Here is a 22,678-nt window from a genome sequence, read left to right as displayed (position 1 = left end):
AGGGCCTGAGATATGGCAGACCCGTGTGGGAGTAGGGCCTGAGATTTTGGTGGATCCATTCCATCTCCTGAGGTCCACCCACATGTGGGGGATAGCAGGCAAACCAACTTACATGAAAACACAAACACACACAAAGGTGGATACATTGAGACATGGGAGGGGTCCGTTCCACCTTTTGAAACCCGTATTCGGAAACACGAGCACACGAGCACACGAGCACACGAACACACACACACACACACACACACACACACACACACACACACACACACACACACACACACACACACACACACAGGTACCAAAATCATCCCCATTAAAGGAACTTAACATCATGAGCTTCGCAAGGGCACTACTCATACAAGAAAAAGTAACAAGAAAACAACATTGAAGAAGAGCAAACAAGCCCATACAGACAGAGACCAGGCACCACCATGGAGATGGAGGCTGGTGGCACAAAGGGAGCAACTGAGAAAAGAAAGGGGAAAATAAAGCAATTCATGAGGGGGAATCGATGCACAAAACTAATGAGGAGAGTTCCAAAAATTAAAAGCAAATATAAAATTGGAAATAAAGACCTTGAGGTAATGTCTGTTGAAAACAAACTCAAAATAGAAAGGATCGCAAGGAAGATAAAAAAAAGTATTGTGAAGTCAACAAAGGGAGAAAACAAAACTGCATGTTTGAAAATAACCTGAAAAGATTTTACCACAAACTAGGGAAACAAAAGCAAAACGTGTCAAATCCCCCGAGAAAGATACACTTGAAAATTTCTGGAAAGGAATGTGAGGATCTAAAAGAACACAACAAAGAGGCAGATTGGATCCAAAACTTGGAGGAAAAAAAACGACATCTGAAGGAAATGCCTTCAGTGATATTTAAGGAAGAAAAAAATAAAACAACGAACAAAAATGCCAAACTTTAAAAGCCCAGGCCCAGAAGGAATTCCAAACTTCTGGTTAAAGCAACTACATGCTCTCCACAATCACTATGCTCAAGCATTCAACAAACCTATCCAAGGGGAGGAGACCTTGGATGAGTGGCTGATAGTAGGTCACACCTTTCTCATCCCAAAGTCTGAAGAGACCCAACTACCTCACAAGTATAGACCAATAACCTGTCTGCCAACAACATACAAACTCCTGACATGAATCATCACAGAGATTATATACCATCACAGACCATAAGGAGGAGGCCTAGAGGCAGAACAGAAAGGATGGAAAAGAGGATGCTAAGGAACAATAGACCACCTCCTACAAAACAAGGCCACAATCGAAAATTGCAACACAAATTATCCACAGCATGGATAGACTACAAAAAAGCTTTTGATAGTGTCCCAGATTAATGGATGATACAATTCATACAATTGTGCAAGAACAATCCCCAAATAATCAAACTGATAGAGAAAGCAATGGAGCTTTTTTTTTGTTTTTTTGTATACAAGATCGAGGCTCGTGAAAGAGCGAACATTAATCACACAGAAAGACAAACCGACACATAAAACATATAACATGGGGAGCGGTAGACAAGATGGGGCGAGAGGGGGAGGAACACAAACACAACATCTGAGAGCAGGGACATCGAGAGATCTGTGGGAGGGAGAGGGCTTGGGGGGGGGGGGGAGCAGAAGCATGGGAAGGGGAATGGGGGTGGAAGAGGTTTTAAAAAAAGCTGGGGGAGCAAGGCCGGAGAGGAGTCGGTAGAAGACAGAAAGACCACCTACCTGTCTGCGGTGAGTGAGTGAAAGGCCCTCGGAGATAGCTTCATCACGGGAGATTCCAATGATTCTGAAAGCTTTGGTTTCTACAGCGTGAAGCCGAGCTAGGTGTGAGGCAGGAGCACTGGCCCATAGGGGAGAACAGTATTCCATTGAGCTGCGGATGAAAGCCTTGTATGTGGTGAGGAGCTCATGTGTGGCGAGGAAGGACTTCGCACGACGGAGGATGCCCAGTCGGCGACTGGCTTTGGAGGCCAGCTTGGAAATGTGGTTTTCCCAAGAAAGATCATGGCAGATAGTGAGACCCAAAAGCTTGAGCGACAGAACTTCTTGGAGAGGATTGTTGAGAAAGTAGATGGGAGGGCTGTCCAGTCGATCTTTTCGGAGAGACATAGTATGAGTGTGAGATTTGTCAGGATTGAAAGACATGTTCCACTTGTTTGACCAGTCTGTGATTTTGTCCAGGTCTTCAGAGAGTGAGGAGGCTGCAGACTGCCGATCTGAGGGAAGAGGAATGGAGCGGCAGAGAGTGGAGTCATCAGCAAAGAGATAGAGAGGATTTTCCAGAGAGTCAGAGAGATCATTGATAAAGACCAGAAAAAGCACAGGCCCAGAACACTGCCTTGGGGAACTCCAGCCTGAACAGGAAGGGGAGATGAGAGAAATCCATTCAGGGCCACACGTTGTCTTCGACCAGAGAGGAAGTCCGCAAGCCATGCATGGAGATTTCCATGGATACTATAGGAGGAGAGTTTGGTGAGCAGAGCTGGGTGCCAGACCGTATCGAAGGCACGTGATGTCAAGGGAGACGGCTCTGATTTCCTGTTTGGCATTGAGGACCTCAATCCATTGTTGAGACAGCAGAATCAGCATGTCCAGAGGAGAATGACCTGGTCTGAATCGAAATTGATGATCGGAGATCAAGCCATTGGAGAAGAGGAAGGATTTGATATCCGAAGCAATGATGGATTCCATGACTTTGCTGATAATTGGGAGCAGGCTGATTGGTCTGTAGTTGCAAGGATCTGTTTTTGCACCTTTTTTGTGTAAAGCGGTAATGTTTGCTGATTTCCAGGATGGTGGCAGATGACCTTGAGCAAAAGAGAGGGTGAAAAGAACAGAGAGAGGGTGAGATAGAGCGGCAGAGCAGGATTTTAGGACCCGTGGGCTGATGCCGTCTGGTCCAGTTGCAGAATCAGAGTCGAGGTTTGACAAAAACTCCTCCACCTTGTCAGGAGAGAAGGACACAGAGTCCAGGAGCAGTTGGGTTCGACTGGGTAAGGTGGGAACAGAGAGAGATGGGTTTGGGACACAAGATTTTGAGGCAAACACAGAGTTGAGGCATTCGGCTTTGTCATGTGCGGTGTCAACTGTAGCCATTTGAGGTAAGGGAGGGGATGGAGGGGGAACAAACACCAGAAACGGATTTGAACAGACGACACCAGGATTTGGAGGAAGGAGACAGGTTTGAGAGTACATTCTTGAGTGTGGAGAGATCGTGCTTCCTGCCACTCCTGAGGGTAGACACACACTTGTTCCGAGCTTGGTGGAAGGAACTGAGATTGCCTTCAGTTGGATTAGCCTTCCAAGAGGCAAAGGCAAGTTGTTTCAGGGCAACTGCCTCACCACAAGATTCAGTGTACCATGGACGGGAGGAAGGGTAAGACAACTGAAGACGAGATGGGATAAATCTGTGCATGAGAGAGAGAGCAGTTTGCTTTGGAAGAATTCCCAGGATGAGTTGATGTCAGATGCAGTGGAGATGGGAGACCAGTCCAGATGATTGATGGCTGCTTGAAGACCGTGCCAGTCAGCCTGAGTGAAATGCCAGACTCGGCGACGCTGAGGAGGCTCTCTGAGAACAGCCAGAGAGATGTCCACTTTAACAATCACATGATCAGAAGAACCGATTGGGGCAGAAGAAGAGCAGCAAACATTAGCAGGGAAGTTTGTCATAACCAAGTCTAGAAGAGAAGATACACCATTGGCTGAGATCCGGGTCGGGAAATTGACAGATTGTGTCAATCCCAGTGAGTCACAGAAGTCCTTTACTGAGGTGCCATGGCTGGTGAGAGATGAACCCACACCCAGCCAGCTGGCATGATGACAGTTGAAGTCGCCACATATGAGGAAGAGAGAGTTTGGATGTGTTGATAGAAGTTGGTCCATATTGTCAGACAGTGAAATGTAAATGGAGTCATCACTGTTTGGAGGACGGTACAGAACACATATGAACAAAAGGTGGGAGCGGAGAGGAAGCCGTAGCCAGAGGTACTCCTGGGGGTGAGGTGGAGAGAGGGCAGTGCAAGGAGAGGGAGGAAGAGAGTTTTTGATAAAGATAGCCACCCCACCACCAGGACGAGGCTCAGGTCTATCATACCGGAGGAGGGAGTAACCAGGAAGAGATATTAAGGATTCAGAGACATCTTGAAGGAGGAAAGTTTCTGTTAAGCAGATCAAGTCTGGATTGTCAGAAGCCACCTGAATGGAGAGATCAATCAGGTTTAAGCGAAGGCCCCGGATGTTTGAGGTCCATATCGTTAGTGAGGAGAGAGGGGGAGCATCGGGTACAGGACAGGGGAGGGGAGAGGTAGGGTAAGATGAAGGATGAGCGGGGGAGGTAGGGAGAGCAGTTGATAATGTGTCAGAGATTACAGAAGAGTTACAAGAAAGGTAAGGATGAGGAGGACGAAAGGTTTGATGGTGATGGGATGAGGCACAGTGAGGGGTTGTTTGAGGGGGGGGGGGGGCAGAGGAAAGTAGAAGGTTGGGGGAGGTGGAGGTATGAGATAGAAGGGAGACGAAGTGGGGAGGAGGCAGTTTTGAAGAGGAGGAGGGAGATTTGAAGGGGAGGAGTTGGGGGGGGGGGGGGAGTTTTGAAGGGGAGGAGGCATTCATACAAGGTAGACCAACAAAAACGGACAACATAAAAATTTACACAAAGACAACAATACCAGGAGATATGAAGCATCATACAAATACCTCTGAGTAGAAGAGGGCCACCAAATATGTCACAAACAAATGCACAAAACAATTCCCAAATAATACCTGCATAGAAAGAGGCTGATCCTGAAAACCTAGCTTTTTCCAAGGAACAAAATCAAAGTTATAAACCAACTCGCAATACCAGTATTCCAGTCCAGCTGCGGAAAAATGTATTTGCGACAATCACAAATCAATAAACTGGATATCAAAACAAGGAAACTCCTCACAATCCACAAAATGTTCTCCAAAAATGAATGCATCTGGAGAATGTACCTGCCGAGATGAGAAGGAGGTAACGGCCTGATGGAGTTCAACCAAGTGCACAAAATAACAACTGGAGGATTGGCCGAATACGTAAAAAGTGCAACAGACTACCGAATCAAATTTGGAAGCAAACACAAAGACAACAAACCAGAGAAGGTATCACGAACCTACCGAGCAAATAATTTCGAAAGACAAGTGTGAATGAAAGGCACACAAGAAACCGAAACAACGAGTACAGCCCCAACAATTGTGAAGAAGATGAAAGAAAATAAAAAATGAAGTATCAACAGATATACACCGACAACTGTGAAAACAATAAAAGAGCAGGAAGGTGTATGTATAAAAAAAAGAGTTGGACAGAATGGGAGTATACAATGAAGGAAGGCTCTTCAGAATGGCTAATACGAGGTCAGCTCAACTAGGATGGAAAACAAATCATTTATAAATGGCCAATACTAAAGACACAACACCAATGTTTTCAAGAAAATTGCGGGACTGAGTCAATCGGAGAAGTGTAGGCTCGGCAAGGTAGAAACAGAAAGTACGAGCCCCCTCCTGTCGGGATGTGAAAAAATAAATAAAAAATAACTCGTGTCAGAGCAGCTGTGCACACAAAGGCACAACAATGTATGTCAAGTAATCTACTGGCACATCTGCAAAAGTCTGCAAATGGAAACATGAACCAAAAGCAATCACCGAAAACAAGGAGGTAATGCTCACGTGCGACCTAATGATCCCATCAAGTGTGAATATAGAAAACAAAGCATTGCGACCAGATACAGTAATGAGGTACAAAAAAGAAAAGAAGGCATTGCCAATTAAGGTGTCAGTACCCAGCGATTTTGCCGAAACAACGCAGAAATTAAGAAAATAACCAATTACCAAGACTTCAAAAATGAAGTTAAAGATCCTGGAAGCTGAAGAGTGCCGAAATTGTACCAGTGATTTATTGGAGCAATGAGAATGACAAAAAGAACCTTAGAGATCTTTAAAAAACATCCCTGGGAATATTACGACAAACAAACTGCAGTTGGAAGCTGTCCGGGGCTTGGTGACGATCCTCAAAAGAGTTCTCGGAACAAAACTTTGAGAATAAGAAAACTTCACAAAGTGGTCCATGAAACATGATCCCTTACTGAAACAGAGGTGGATACTTCGAGACCTGGGAGGACTCTGTTCCTCCTTCTGAAACCGACATATGGAGATAACAACACATCAACACACCAACACACACACACACGAAATGACACCATTCTGGGTCTTTGAAAACTTGCCGTCCTTTTGTAGTTATCCAGAGGCGACAACCATCACACTGGTGTTAGGAGTGTGACCTGACGACGATCACAATATATATCTACTGTAATGGGTCACAAAACCCATCAGGCCTGAGGCCTCAGCATGGATCAGTCGAATTGACCAAATTTGAAGCCGTGCAGGACGAGACCTCACTCCCACTCAAACTAACAGCTTTCGCTACCCTAGCCTCAGAGGCATTATGGCCTATCAGCCATCTTCATGGAGGTGGCTAAGGCATCAGATACAAATAACGTATGCAAAAAAGGTCGAATATTTTAAAAATTGAAAAAAAAATAAAAAAAATTGAGTAGAATTAAACAACTTACCTCTCTCATTTTAAACGATGGTAACTTCATCCTGAATTCCTGTGGAACACACAAGACCAATACTCATCAAGATGTGTGGCATGCTGTTGTGGAAATAACAGTATTACCGTGGTATTTAAAGGGCACAATAATGTATTATTGTGTGAATGCTGGGGTGCAGAGAACAACACTACAATCTGTTTTTTTAAAGGAAGACAAAACATCAAACATCACCTGCATGTTCAAATAGTGCTGGTCCACACCCTGCATTTTCTTTACCAACTCCTCATGAAGTTCACGGTCCAGAGCTTCATCCTGCTTCATTGGCTTGCTAATCACCTTCGAACAGTCATCAATTGGTTCTTCCTTTGACTCCTCTGGCTTGATTATTTTCCCTTCCCAACTATTGAAGCAAATACAAGGGAAAAGTGAAATTAACATGACAGAAGCATCTCTTTTGACATGTCTATAAATTAAGAGCATATACGTATTTAGGAACACTGCGATTTAAGCCATGAGAATAACGATACATTATAACAAAAAACTACAACTTCCTTATGCTTCAGCCAATGTTTTACAGAAAATAAAATAAAAGTGTGGTTCCAATGCCAATTTAATTAGTTTCAAAAAAAGGTAGTGAAATTAATGATGGGCCATCAGTAGAAAGGAATAACAAGGAAATTTGACAGGAGGAGGGCACTCGGCCCATTATGCCTGTTTGATGCCAACACTAGATTAAATAAATCCATCAAGCTAATGACTTAATTTAATTGGGGAGATGGGGAGGGAGGCAGTGGAGCTGCGAAAAGTGTGGCAGGCCCAAAGACATCACAAGGGTGTGATAAAAAAGTTTTCTTTTTCAGTTTTCAATGGAATTTTCTTTTTTGGGGGCGAGGGTGGCCGAAGGCAGTTTTAAAGTGAGGAATGTGCAACACCAACCATACACTATCCCGAGATGAGACCTTATCACAGACATCACAACCAGTACATTTAAATGTGCACAGGCACCCATCAATACTCAAGCTACCCACAAGTCCTGCCAATCAATTTCCATGTACCCATCTATCCAATGCTTCTAGGTACCTATCTATTTCCAATTTAAAACTGTCTACTGTTTCTGCTGTCACTATTTTTCTAGAGAGACCATTCCTTGCATTAACTAGTCTCTGAGTGAAAGACCATTACCGTACTACCGTCTTAACTCTCCTTCCTTCTCAGGCTTTGACCCCTGGTGCTATCACTGCATATTCTGCTGAAGAACCCTTCTACATTTAATTTGTTCAAACCCTTCATTATCTTAAACATCTCTATCATATCCCCTCGTAACCACTTCCTTTCTAATGTATAAAAGTCCTGTCTCCTTCATCTGCTCCTCATAGCTGAGCCCGGAATCAATCCAGTATCCCTGTGCTGAACGCTTTCCATGACAGCTACAAGTAGTGGAGAAAAAAAAATGGAAACACCAATGTAAAGTCACTTAGGGCATTGGGCCACCATGTGAGACCAGTCCTGCCTGTATGCACTGTCATGTAATCCACCAGCGTCTGCAATTCTGCAGAAGGGATGCGGCACCATTCTTCCACAAGAAAGCCAATCAACTCACACCTGGTTGATGGAGGTGGAAAACGCTGTCCCAGGCATCAATTCCAGAATATACCATAAATGCTCGATTAGGTTCAGATCTGGTGACTGAGAAGGCCATGACATATGGATAACATCAGTGTCATATTCATCAAACCATTGGATGCCCACAGGTGCCATGTGGATGGGGGCATTGGCCAGGCTCGCCTCTTTCAGCCATGCGAGCCATAATTATAGGCAACTAGGCTGTGCAGCATTTTTATACATTACCCGAAGAATGCTGGGATGTTATTCACTTAATTAACACGTGGGCCACACATGTGTGGAGGCCGTTGCTTGGTATCCCTCATTTACCGAGGTGTTTCCATTTTTTGTCCACTACCTATACATGAAGTGGCTTATTGCACCACTAATCGTATTAGGATGTGAAGCTCTTGTTATGACACTTCCTCTGGCATTGTCTTGTAGCGATGAGTTGATGCAAAAATTTGTCCCAAACCATATTGGTGCAACCAAAAGCAACATTATAGGAAATTTGCTTTTGTGCACAGATTGTGGATGATTATTAAGACTGCTCCAAAGGAAGATAGTAATTAACAACTTTACGTTAAATAAAGGTAACTAGAACAGCGCTCGGTAGAGTACATACTTCCACCAGGGTGAACAGTTTACATTTTGGATACCACTGATATACCGGATCTGGATTCAGACCTGAACCAAACTCTAATCAGCTTGTTCTTGCCACCTAACCAGCTCATCCACCATGTTTTGTTACAACCCATCCACAACTTTTGACATATGATAGATATAATTTTTTGGCCCCATCTCTCACAGCTGTTGTGAGATCGAGATTAGTGAAGAATCACTTAGAGTTAAAACAACAAAACATTCTCGTATCCAGATCTTCACCAAAATCGAAACAATTCGTCCTTGTAACACAACCAACCATTCCACCAAGTTTCCTCCAAATCCATCCATAACGTTTGCAGATATCCTGTTCACAGACAGACAGACAGACAAACAGACATACAGGGGTGAAAACATAACCTCCGTCCACCTTAGGTTGCGGAGGTAATAATCTAGCTAAGAAGAAAATATAAAGGTGATGTTTTTGGCATCCATTAATGACACTTATATAAGAAAACTACATGATATTCATCGAATACTTACCCTCAACTTCGTGTGAGCCAACTCCAGTGTTTATTAAGGTTTTTTTTTCTTTGATCAAATATGGCTGCAAAACCACGTGACGGATGACGTCATATATTTACATTCTCCAATATAATTGTTGCGTAGATCATGCTCAATAAATTTGAAACTGATCGGACGAAGCATTGTACTTATTGAATTATGACGCCATAATGAGGGCGCCAATGACGTCATCAATAACACTTATTCCCCATGCGGTGTTCTTTGCAATGAGCCATGTTTAAAATTTTCGATATAGCAGTTTCAGAGATATAGATTATAGCAGTTCATATAGAGATATAGCAGTTTCAGATGTGGTTGAGCTTAAAAGTGGTTGGATGTCAATGAAAGATAGTCTGTTGGGAGCCGAGGGTGAGGTATGTGGATGGACAAAAGGACCACCGAGGCACTCGGAAACATGGTGGTGGGATGATGAAGTTGGAAAGAGGATTGACAAGAAGAGGAAGAAGTTCAAAGAGTGGCAGAAGGCAAAGGGTACGGGGGCAGAAAAGGCAGAGCATGAAAGTTATAAGGCAGCCAAGAACGCTGCAAAGAAAGAGGTAGCAAAGGCGCAGGAGGCATGTAGGAAAATGTTCGGAGAACGCTTGAAATCCAAGCCTTGGATTTGGAAGAGGGTCAGAGAGCGGTACTCAGGATCGCAAAGCAGATAGCGAAAGAGAGGTGTGATGTGATGGGGGTGAGTTGCTTGAAGGATGAAGTGGGACAAATCGTTGTGGACCCAGATGGAATTAAAGGAAGATGGAAGAGAAATATGGAAATGCTGTGGAATGCAGAGAGTGAATGGGACGGCAACATAGAGAGTAACCCAGTTTTAGGACCGGCAGAGAAGATAACTGAGAAGGAAGTTGAGGAAGCGATAAAAGCAATGAAGAGTAGAAAAGCAGGAGGGCCGACGGGAGTTGTGGGAGACATGTTGAAGGCACAGCAGGAAGTTGTGGTGTGAAGAGAATGCCAGAGATCTGTAATCTGGTGGTGAAAGCAGGCCGCAATCCAGTGGATTGGGAACTGAGTACCCTCGTCCCTCTCTACAAGGGGAAAGGTGACCCTCTGGACTGTGGCTCGTATAGAGCGATAAAGTTATTGGAGCATGGAATGAAGGTATTGGAAAGGGTTTTGGAGAGGAGGATAAGGAAGAAAGTGAAGATTGACGAAATACAGCTTGGATTTATGCCAGGAAGAGGAACGCCAGACGTGCTTTTTATTGTAAGGCAGTTGCAGGATAAGTACATGGAGAAGTGGAAGAGGTTGTTTCTTGGGTTTGTTGATCTGGAAAAAGCATTCGATAGGGTTCCACACGAAGTAGTGACATGGGCATTGAGGAAGTTAGGAGTGGAGTAATGGTTGATCAGAGTAGTGATGGCAATGTACAAAAGAGAGCGCACAGCTGTAAGGACGAAGGACGGGAACAGTGGTGAGTTTGAGGTGAAGGTGGGAGTGCATCAGGGGTCGATACGAAGTCCACTACTATTTGTAGCTGTGATGGAGGTGCTGGCTCGGAATGCAAAGGAGGGTTTACTGTGGGAGTTGTTGTATGCATATGATCTGGTGTTGATTGTGGAAAGTATGGATGGACTGAAGGAGAAGATGAACAAGTGGAAGGAATGTATGGAGACAAAAGGTCTGAAGGTGAATATCGGAAAAACGAAAGTGATGGCAAGTGGGGGTGTCGGTGCATACGCAATGGCATGTGGTGAGGTGGAAAGAACGAGGAGGTGGCCGTGTGCTGTGTGCAGGAAGGGTGTCGGAGTGAACTCCATTCAATGTACAATGTGCGCTGAGTGGGTTCATCAAAAATGTAGTTGTCTGAGAGGGTCATTAACCAGTGTGGCAGCTACATACTAGTGTAGGGAGCTGCAAATGGAGGAAATGTTGAGTTGGATCTTGGAGACGACCTGAAGCTGGAAGGTGTGAAAACATTTTGCTACCTCGGAGACATGCTGAATGGAGAAGGTGGATCAGACTCGGCAACGGTTGCTCGAGTGAGAAGTGCATGGAAGACGTTTCGGGAACTGAGTGACGTGCTGACGAGGAGGGGAGTGCCGTTGAAGCTGAAGGGAAAGGTGTATGCTGCATGTGTGAGAAGTGTTATGATTTATGGGAGTGAGACATAGGTAATGAACGTAGAGCAGCAACGAAGGCTGGAAAGGGTGGAAATGCGAATGGTTCAGTGGATGTGTGGAATATCGTTGAGAGAGAGGAAGTCAAATGATGAATTGCGAAAGATGATGGGAATAGAACCTGTGATGGATGCTATGAAGAGAAACAGGTTGAGATGGTTTGGTCATGTGTTGAGGAAGGATGAAAGTGACTGGTTGAGAAGAATGATGGAAATGAATGTAGAAGGAAGTAGAGGACGGGGAAGACCGAGAAAGACTTGGCTAAAGGTGGTGGTGGAAGAAGAAATGTGGGCAAGGGGGTTAACAAGGGGAGATGCAGAAAATAGGGCAAAACAGAGAAGATTGTCATGGGGCCCGCAAGGCATTGAGTGAGGGAAATATTCCCGCTCCAGGAGGGAAAATGGCCTTAAAATGCGTTGTTGTTGTTGTAGTTTCAGAGAAATAGAACTCCATCGTTTTTCCGTTTTCCAAGATGGCACCCATACCAGATCATAATTCTTATTTTCTTATCCTATCCTCATCATAATTGACATCATAATTATCAAAAAAAATTCTACATGAGTAGGCGCATAACATGCTGAACATTTCATATCAATAGGACCAATTGAGGCCGATAAAATGACTTTTAAAAATGGAGACATACGTACGCACGCACATACACGCACATATTCAACTGAATGCTTGACTCCGCTTCGTGCTTTTGTCTCGCAATAGTCCAACAGTTGTATGTTTCAATATACAAGTACAGTAGCCGATATTATAATCAGTAAGAAAATACATGCACACGAACATGCAAGCACATAACAAACACCCATTGTTATACTATTTTGGCACGTATTGGAATGTCACGAGAATCTCGTTTAAATAACTCTACAAATGCCTCATGTATGGTCACAAGGTAGAAATTAACGTCGGTGCATACGCAATGGTACCAAGTACCATTTACTGTACCTGGGATCCGGAGGAAAAGAATCTTCCGTATTTATGGTTCTGCCATGACTCTGTAGTAATTGGGTTATCTGTTGCTCTCGTGAAAGGTCCATCTTCACCACTGCACGCTGAAAGCCACAAAACGAGCACAATGCAACATTTATGGAGTATCTCCTTGGAGAGTCCAAACAACTTTGTAATATGGGGATGGAAGTGATCAAATATTTAATTCACACAAGTGTTTTGATTGAGATGTCAAACAGATTACAGTGCCCCTTTAAGGTTAGTTAGAGGTGCTGCCTTTATTGTCACCAACCTTTTCAGCTGTTGGTGCCATCTGGAGTGCTCCCCGTTTGTCTGAAAAGTTCCCTGAAGGCCTCATTTTACTGTGGGCTAATCGCCTGCGGACCCCCATCCTGATTATATCTTCCCCATTTTGTTTCTTTGCTTTTCCGCCCAAGGGGGCCCTCTTGGTTTTTGGGGTTAATCCTTTCCCTGTGTTAATAAATAAATTAAAACCTGACACCAAATTTTGACCCACGTGCCATTTTGGAGCATCGTCCCTCCACAACACCACCAAATGTTTGTCCAACAGCACATTGTTTGTTATCCCATGTGTAAGCATATTTACACATCTTCACTCATTTGTGTAATTACTTCCATGAGTTTGGCCTTTCAGCTCCTCTCTGGCCTTTAAAGACGGCAACCTCTCACCACCTTGTGTTATCTTCCATCCTTATCTTTGCCTTTTTCTATTTTTGTTAGCCTTCTCTGTACCTGTAACTTTATGTTCTCAAATACAATTTGTGTGTATTACAAGTCTCAATCAACCTGTTCCCCTTCTCATATTTTCCTGCTTTTGTGATACTTCCTCTCATCCAATGCCTTTTAAATCATGTATAAAACTAAAGTAAAACTTGTAGTCTCATCAATATAAACAATCGCAAGCAGTGTTCGAGCAGCCACGTGTCTTTCCTTCACTTCCTATTTCCTAACAATCTCTTGTAGTCGAGTATCTAATGTATAAAGAAGAAACATTGTTACTTGGCAAAAATGTTTTTTTTTGGACAAGTATGTTGATCACTCCGGGTTGTGTATGTTTGTGTGTGTGTGTTTGTCACCAAATGGTAGAGTTTGTGGTCTGACAGAATCCTATATATTTTTTAGGTCAAAAGGTCAGCATAGGCCAATGGTCCACCACTTTTTTCCAATTTCTAAAATCCTCAATTTTCATCCGATTGACTTGAAATTTGAATAGGATTTTCATATCAGCTAACTGAATTCAAACACCAACTATATTTGAGGTCAACAAAGGCCAAATTTCTAAAATTGTCAATTTTCATCAGATTAACTTAAAAGTTGAAGACGATTTGCATATCAGGTCACCGAATTCAACCACAAATTATTTTGAGGTCAAATTCAAAAGGATGCTCTACTGAATGCCATTCTACTTTCTTCTCTTTTGCCAAGTGTCGCTCTATGAGTGATTTTTCATTTCTTTATTTGTTTGGTCATTTATGCATTCAGATCCTGCAGGAACCAGAGCAACCAAAGTTTCCATGGCCTATTATTTCATCCAGAGGAAGGTCGAAGGCTATATTTGGATAAATTTTTGTTACCACAGATAAAACCAGATAATTGGCCTTCCGGCCTCGATCTGGTCTTGTGCTTATACACTGCCTGGTTTTTTTTTCCCCAGGAGTGATCGAGTAATATGTTTTATGATTGTCCTGCAGGAAATATTTAAATACATATTTCATGGAATTTCCCTGGGCAATGCAGAGTACTTCAGCTAGTATCATATATTTGGGGACCAAATGGCTCTAAATGAATGGGGCAATGTTGAAGGATGAGCTCCAAACCCCTATAAAGTACCCCTTATGTTCAGCGTCTCAAACAGACTCTTGAGCTCAATTCCTTTTGCCTGGCTTTTTGTGCAGGCTTTGTTTTAACAACTGGTGAAGGTGTGAAAGGTGAGTTGTTGGCACCTTAAAACCAGACTGTTGTGGCATGATCAGTCTCAATAGTCCATCCATAACCTTTTGAGATAGCCGGCTCACACACAAACACACAGGTGTGAAAACATAACCTACGTCCACCGTCGGCGGCGAAGGTAATAGTCATATTTCAACAGGCTGGCAGGATGGCCGAGCAGTATGCACACTCACCTCTAACCTGTCTACCTCGGGTTTGAACCCCGACCAAGCTATAAACTGTCATCCCAGTGCTTTGCAGGCTGGGCAATCCATCAATGTGTGTGCCGTCCCTCGGATGGGCGTTAAACAGGCATTCCGCCTGCCGACATTAGTTGATGGATGTTAAAGATCCCACAGAGTCCTTTACGAAGAGTAGGCGAGCTATCGTTAGCACATTGAACAAATTACAAATTCCTGTCCTAACCTGAGTCGAATGTCAGGCCTGGCCAGCCGGTTTGTTAAATAATTGCACCAAGCTTCCTCCAGCCAGCCCCACGTGAACATGGTAGTAATTGCAGCCATTAAAGAAGAAGAATCGTCATCTTTCACCATGGCTAATAAGTAATATCAATAATAATCATATTTTGTAAGAGTGATTACATCATTATATCAATCAACAATCTCGATCAATTAGGATATTACGTTCAAATAGGTTTTAAAAAGATTTACCTCTCGTTTTTCTTGATCCTTAGATTTTCCTCCCTGCTTGCTGGCATACCACAGGCCAATGTCACGACCCTTAAGATGAGGTGGGTGTCGTCCACCACCTCTACGGCTTCCTCCAGATGAGTTCCCATAATAATCGTTATAATCATCACTGCTCTGGTTAGAAGTCCAACCACGTGCCCTGAATGGTCTTCCATATCGGCCTCTTCCGGAATAGGCCATAGCCTGTTGCAGGAGCGACCTGCAGATCTGCAAAGTCTGTGATAGAGAAAAGGTTAATCAAGTCAAAGTTTACATACTGTATTTAAAATATTTTTTGCATATCAAGTTAATTGCATGTCAAATCACATCCATTTCCTCGAGGTTCTTTGATTTCCATGAAATTCAGTGATTTGAGATATCCGATGAGAAATATCATTCGTATTTATCGGTCACTTATTCAATCAGATGGCTCTCAAGATACAAGTAAACAAAGATTTGGCTTCAGATAATTTTTGAAATGCTTCAATGTTATATTTTGGCCAATTGATTCTTCATTTTTAGCTCATGGAAAACATAGTTCAGGTGAGCTTATGGATTGTGCATCATACGTCCGTCCCGTCCGTAAACACTTGCAACTTCTTCTCCAAAACTGCTGATGGGATTGTGATTGTGACCATAATTGAACAGGATTGTGAATAAAGGTTCCAAAAGCACTTGAATTTCGATCTAGTTCGACTGACATTTTGGATTACAGGAAAAACCTTTTTAAAATCTTCTGCTCTCAAGCCGCTTAATTGATCAATGCAAAACCTTAAATTTGTGATCAACTGCTCAAGGGAATTATATTTTGTTAGCAATGACGTCATTGGTCACATGGTCTAGCAGCCATATTAGATCAAAGAAAACCTTCAAAATGAATCTTCTCTGAAACCGCTTTACCGATCAATGCAAAACTTAAAATATAGGACCGACTACCTGTGGGAAAGTTTTATTAACAGCTGATCTGAAAAGCAATATGGCCACCAGTGAAGTCATAACACAAGAAGTGGGGAATATTTCGAAAAATGTAAATTTATAGACTCCTTGGAGTTGTACCTTATCAAATTGGGCTAATTTTCACACACTAGGAAGTGACATCATCATACAGGAAGTTGTCAATATCGAAAAAACTAAGGCTCATAGACAGCAGGCAGTTGCACTACTGTGAGCATCATGTCAATAATACCTGACCTAAAATGTGTATTCTAATTCCAAATCATATTTTTACCCTGATCCATCCATCAATCCACTTTTTTGCAACCAGGTAGGTGAGCTACAAGACCATTGGTCCTCTATTTGCAAAGTTACATCGACACGAAATATGTTTAGAAAGCTATTTTAAAGGTCTTTCTAATGGTGCTATTTTCATCATTCCATTCTGATTAAAAACAAACTTTGCAGATGAGCTTGAACATTTCACCAGACCTGTATCAAGCACCTCAATAAGAGCTAACTTGTAGCATAGTTCTACAAGAATGTAGATCTCTCTCTACAAAGGAGAAAAAAAAAAGTTATTACAGCAAAAAAAATGTAGTGGTGTCAGAGTACTGTGTGAAGGACATTGGAAGAACTTTTGGGACAATTATGTTAACCAGAAAAACGAGCGTTCAGAAAGCATGAACAGCCAATCGACATTCTGCCAGCACAGACATTCGCTTTATGCGCGCTTAATCCTGTAAAAACCTGGGAAGAAAGTTTGCACCCAATGTCAAAAAACTAATTCAGTAATACACAAGAATCTCTGGAAAGCACCGAGGAGACGTAACAAATAAGAGTGGAGTAAAGGTGACAATATTAAGAAAAAGGGATGCACTTTGTGGATGGCATAAAGTGACTCGCATGATTAGAAATAAAAATGCCTGATAATATCCTCCAGAGCTGGAAAAAAAACATTTTAATGTTACAGCAAATTGTTTCCTTCCCTCTTCTTTCTCTTCATGTTCATCTATTCTCTTGTTGTCCTAGTAATCAGTGGGATACCTTCTATTATCTCTCACATCCCTCTTCCATGAGCCTAGACTTTGTATACAAAATTCCACCGAGGTGGTTGTAGGACTGAGTCGGAGCATTTGAAGGATTGAAATAGAATACGGCACAAAAAAAAAAAAATCACGTGACATTAGCAAAGCCACTTCATTGAGAAAAAAGGGTATACTAGACTCAACACAAAAACCCAAAATTTGCTTTGGGAAAGAACTTCTGCCCTAGCGAATCAACAAGTTATTAAATGTCAAGGTGAAAGGGACATCTCTGTCAAAGTAGATGCGAGAAAGGAGAACATTCAAAATAGGCTTGCTTAATGCAAAGTCAGAGGTTTACTGTCATTTCCAGGAAGAAATTCCACATGTCAAGATTGGTGTTTATAAGTTTGTACAGCTTTTTCCCCAAAAATGTTGTCCTGCATGGAGAAGGTAGTACGAGGTGTTTGTTGGCATCCAGGTGCTTGGTGGCGTCACGGTGCTTGGTGGCGTCTCGGTGCTTGGTGGCGTCACGGTGCTTGGTGGCGTCTCGGTGCTTGGTGGCGTCTCGGTGCTTGGTGGCGTCTCGGTGCTTGGTGGCGTCTCGGTGCTTGGTGGCGTCTCGGTGCTTGGTGGCGTCTCGGTGCTTGGTGGCGTCTCGGTGCTTGGTGGCGTCTCGGTGCTTGGTGGCGTCTCGGTGCTTGGTGGCCTCTCGGTGCTTGGTGGCCTCTCGGTGCTTGGTGGCCTCTCGGTGCTTGGTGGCCTCTCGGTGTTTGGTGGCCTCTCGGTGTTTGGTGGCCTCTCGGTGTTTGGTGGCCTCTCGGTGTTTGGTGGCCTCTCGGTGTTTGGTGGCCTCTCGGTGTTTGGTGGCCTCTCGGTGTTTGGTGGCGTCTCGGTCTTTGGTGGCGTCTCGGTCTTTGGTGGCGTCTCGGTCTTTGGTGGCGTCTCGGTCTTTGGTGGCGTCTCGGTCTTTGGTGGCGTCTCGGTCTTTGGTGGCCTCTCGGTGTTTGGTGGCCTCTCGGTGTTTGGTGGCCTCTCGGTGTTTGGTGGCCTCTCGGTGTTTGGTGGCCTCTCGGTGTTTGGTGGCCTCTCGGTGTTTGGTGGCCTCTCGGTGTTTGGTGGCCTCTCGGTGTTTGGTGGCGTCTCGGTGCTTGGTGGCGTCTCGGTGCTTGGTGGCGTCTCGGTGCTTGGTGGCGTCTCGGTGCTTGGTGGCGTCTCGGTGCTTGGTGGCGTCTCGGTGCTTGGTGGCGTCTCGGTGCTTGGTGGCGTCTCGGTGCTTGGTGGCGTCTCGGTGCTTGGTGGCGTCTCGGTGCTTGGTGGCGTCTCGGTGCTTGGTGGCGTCTCGGTGCTTGGTGGCGTCTCGGTGCTTGGTGGCGTCTCGGTGCTTGGTGGCGTCTCGGTGCTTGGTGGCGTCTCGGTGCTTGGTGGCCTCTCGGTGTTTGGTGACCTCTCGGTGTTTGGTGACCTCTCGGTGTTTGGTGGCGTCTCGGTGTTTGGTGGCCTCTCGGTGTTTGGTGGCCTCTCGGTGTTTGGTGGCCTCTCGGTGTTTGGTGGCCTCTCGGTGTTTGGTGGCCTCTCGGTGTTTGGTGGCCTCTCGGTGTTTGGTGGCCTCTCGGTGTTTGGTGGCCTCTCGGTGTCGGCGTCTGCACCACATTCATGACAGCAACTGAGAGTACCTACAGTATCACCACTCACCAGCAAAGCAGCTACAAATGCTGCAACATGGCTAAAGTGAAATGGGTACAAACACCAAATAATCTGAATTTAACAAGCATGATTTTCATTAATAAAAATAAATAATAACAAGAACAATACGCTTCCCACTGGAAACGTAATCTATCTATATTCCAGTAATCTCTGTCTGTCTGTCTGTACGTCTGTACGTTTGTCTGTGACCGCTGTTTCTCGACAACCACGGGTCCGATATACTTTTAACTTGCCAGGTATATTGCTGGGGACCCGAGGATGTGCCTTTTCAAGGTTTCATATTAATCGGACAATTACTTACCGAGCTATGTCCAAAAAACGATTCAACCAATCAGAGAGCAGCGAACGATCGCGTGTGCCGAACGTGGCGGGCACACTCTGCCTCGGATGGCACATTTGAGAGCGTATTCATTTATTTCACGTTTGCAAACTATGTTGGCGTTAAACTATGTTTTACAACTAATAAAAACGAATTTGCGATTCATTCGCTTTCCTGCGCGTTTGTGCACGCGATGGCGATTTCTTTACCAAACTCCGGAAGCCGTTCGCTTTGGACCAAACCATTGCATGTAAATAGAGGGGGGGGATTGTCACCACTCGCAAGCCGTTCGCTTTGGACCAAACCATTTCATGTAAATAGAGGGGGGGGGATATAATTTTAGATATAGATATAGTACGGGCATGCCCTAGTAATAATAATTGGAGGTCCATACACTTTGGTCTTTGCAGAACCCCAGGGAGGATATTGTAAAGTGCCGGCGATAACTCGCCTACCCTTCGCGAAAGAATCCATGGGATATATTTAAGGTGCAAAACGACATTGCTCAGACTCAGAGCCGGGTTCTCCGGCTCCACATTGATGCCTGAACGTGCATGACAAACACCACAGGTGACACAGTTTATAGCTGATGACCTGCAAGCTGGGAACCAGTGAGACCAATGCAATACTTCATTCAAACCGAGGTAAAAGACTATCTCAGGAAGAGGAATAGCTAGTTGTATAATCATACCAGCTAGGCCGCAGTCATGAAACCAGCGAAACGATTAGACCTTCCCCTCATGAGTCATGTTTGGGATTTTTTGAAACAACGTCTTCAAAACAGCTTCAGAATCTTTTGATGAAGGTGTACCAGAAAAGTAGCTCTACGTTTCTCAAACCGTCCGAATGAACCGGTCGAACACGAGCGACCGGAACTACGCATGTTATGACAAGAAAATGGTTAAAACGCTTAAATTTAGCTCTGCCATAACACTAATTATTAGTCATATTTATTATCAATTAAATATCTAAGTTATGTACGTTTGCTTTCAAGAAGTCCCCCCAGCGAGAAAATATATGTGCACAAATATAACAAGCAAAAATATCCATGCAAACAGAGTCCTGCATCTATACACCGCAAGAATCGTTCCGTATTACCTTCCACATTACATTGCCATTCTCTCAATATCGAGGGAATTACTTAGGAGTAGAGAATATTAAGCTGTGTAAACCTCTGTGATTATCTATGCACTACATCTGGGATTACGGTTTTCCATTTATTGATCAATTTATATACGTGATACTCTCGAGTGATCGTGATCTCGTCTCTCCAGCCAACCTCAGTATCGGCGTTTATTACATCTCGTGGAAGAGTATTCCAGGTACCTAATCATTCGTTGTGCTTTGTGGATAGAAACATTTCATATATTGTCCATGTGAAAAAAAATGGATACTTTTACAATTTACCTCAACTTGCAAATGTTTCATCGTGACGTCTTTCCACATCCGGTAAGTGAGCTGTCGGCCATTATGGAGGAGAAGTAAGGACCAGAGGCAAGACTTAATTAGGTAAGCATTTTACAACACCACCATGCATTTTACAACAATACACCAATGATCATTTTTGTACGTTATTTTGCTTCACGTCTCCTACAAAATGGCCGTCTACCAGCGTTTTCTTTTTTTTGGTATACAAGATCGAGGCTCGTGAAAGAGCAAACATTAATCACACAAAAAGTCAAACAGAAACAGAAAACACAAAATAAGGGGAGCGGTAGACAAGATGGGGACAGAGGCGGAAGGACACAAAACAACATTTCAGAGCAGGGACATCGAGAGAACTGTGGGAGGGGGAGGGCTTGGGGGGAGGTGGGAGAGGTATAAAACATGGACACTGCAAGGACATCCACGAGAGAAGTTCGAATTTCAAAAAAGTGTAGGGTAGCGTGGGGCAAGACGCCCCCATTAAGCAAGATTGCTGATATCTGCTCCTGTTGCAGCTATAGAAAACTAAAAGTAAATGCAAACAATAAGGACACATTAGCGCTACATAATAGCACAAGCACACCAAGATAGAAAAAAACCAAAAAGAACAAGAAGTGAAATTATTTTTTTTGGCCTCTTTGCCCCATGCCGGAGGTAAAACGCCCACCAGGCTGGGGCAAAACGCCTACTGTGGGCGTGTTGCTCCTGAGAAGTGAGCGTTTTGCCCCTTACTTCCGAATTACATAAAAAGAAGATAATACTAACGTCTGACTAGAAAAACATAGTCTCCTACATAGAGGAAATTTCACTAAATACAAAATGTCATGAATTGTGACTTGGTCAAATTCAAACAATCATGGGCACATGTCAGTCCGAGACATCCGACTCGCAGTTTGGGCACAGGAACTGGGCCAGTCCTGGCGTACATTGTTCATGTGCCCAATGAAGGCACAACTGGCACTGCACCCACACCTCCCTGGGTCTGGCACGGCTGTACTCCTCACAGCATATAAGACAAGGCCAGTCTTCCTCCTCACTCGAAGCCTGTCGAGCACCTTTTGTGGCCATGACTTTCCCGGGCTTTTGAACAGTTGTCAGCCCTGTCTCATCCATGTTCCACACTCTTGAAGGGGTGTAGTCTTCAGCTGTCAAACACTCCTTGAAGAGGTCAAAGAAACCCTGGACCCTGGGTTTATTGAAGCCCACAACACGCGCTATGCTGGTTGCTTGAGGCTGCCTGAGGGTGAGGTCGTGACGGGAGAGAAAGTTCTGGACCCAGTCCTTTCCTGCCATCCGGGACTCTCTGTTGAAAGGGTGGCTAATTTGAGCCTTCTCAGCAACATCATACGCTAGACGCTGCATGTCCCGCATCCTCAGACCGTACAGTCGCCTCTGCATCTCCGTTACATGTGCTTTCAGCTGCGCGTCGATCTCAGGAGGAAGGGCGTTCTTATATCTCCCAAAATTCAGCACACCAGGTGCTGCTACTTGCTGGTCTCTGTGCCTTCGTAGGGTAGGCCTACGTGCCGGAACACCAAAGTCCTTGCTGGCACGAATGAGTGGAAGTCCCTCGCTCACTGCTTTCAAGGCTGCAGACAAGTTGCTTTGGCCATAATTGCCCCTCTCTGTCTTCCTTTTGTATGTTCTCACCATCATGTATCTGTTGACAAGTGTTTAAAAATGATTCAGTCTCTAAATCATAATTTCTTTTATTCATAACTTAGCGGAATATATTCAAATGATAGTCACTTTTACTAGCATAGGAGAGAGAGACACAGAGAGACACAGAGAGACACAGAGAGACACAGAGAGACAGACAGAGACAGACAGAGACAGGCAGAGAGAGAGAGACAGACAGAGAGAGAGACAGAGAGAGAGAGAGAGAGAGAGAGAGAGAGAGAGAGAGAGAGAGAGAGAGAGAGAGAGAGAGAAAGAAAGAAAAAGAGAGAAAAAGAAAGAAAAAGAAAGAGAGAGAGAGACAGAGACAGACAGACATGCAGTACTCTAGCATTTCAAGTCAAGTCGGTATTACATTCAGTGGAATGAGGGGCACATTAGGCATCTTGCCCCAACATCCCAGTGGGCGTTTGACCCCCAATCTGTTACAAATCTTATCTTTGGAAATCTGACTTAAAGCAAGGGAGGCAACTAGTTTAGTCTGGCATCAACAGATAGCTAACAGATCCCTATAACAAGAAAAAG

The 22,678-nt window shown here is 44.1% G+C and overlaps 2 protein-coding genes across 2 annotated transcripts in view; one reads left to right on the top strand and one right to left on the bottom strand.

Moving 5' to 3' along the window:
* The window catches only part of DHX36 (DEAH-box helicase 36), an 88,018-nt gene extending 68,059 nt beyond the window's left edge, over positions 1-19,959 (bottom strand). Inside the window, exons 1-5 of the mRNA XM_068112884.2 lie at positions 19,743-19,959; positions 15,050-15,304; positions 12,426-12,532; positions 6,802-6,970; positions 6,589-6,627 (exon numbers count right to left, since the gene is read on the bottom strand). Coding sequence (XP_067968985.2) covers positions 6,589-6,627; positions 6,802-6,970; positions 12,426-12,532; positions 15,050-15,268 — 534 coding nt within the window. The 5' untranslated portion in view covers positions 15,269-15,304; positions 19,743-19,959. The remainder of the gene's footprint in view (positions 1-6,588; positions 6,628-6,801; positions 6,971-12,425; positions 12,533-15,049; positions 15,305-19,742) is intronic.
* Positions 19,960-20,513: 554 nt separating this feature from the next.
* LOC137415321 (uncharacterized) overlaps positions 20,514-22,678 on the top strand; it is a 189,520-nt gene continuing 187,355 nt past the window's right edge. The window contains exon 1 of the transcript XR_013623098.1: positions 20,514-20,560. The gene's annotated coding sequence lies outside the window, so the exon portion shown is untranslated. The remainder of the gene's footprint in view (positions 20,561-22,678) is intronic.

Source organism: Myxine glutinosa, chromosome 4 (assembly GCF_964187855.1).
Source record: "Myxine glutinosa chromosome 4, kmMyxGlut1.1, whole genome shotgun sequence".
Taxonomy (NCBI): Eukaryota; Metazoa; Chordata; class Myxini; order Myxiniformes; family Myxinidae; genus Myxine; species Myxine glutinosa.
This window is presented reverse-complemented; position numbering and strand designations above follow the sequence as displayed.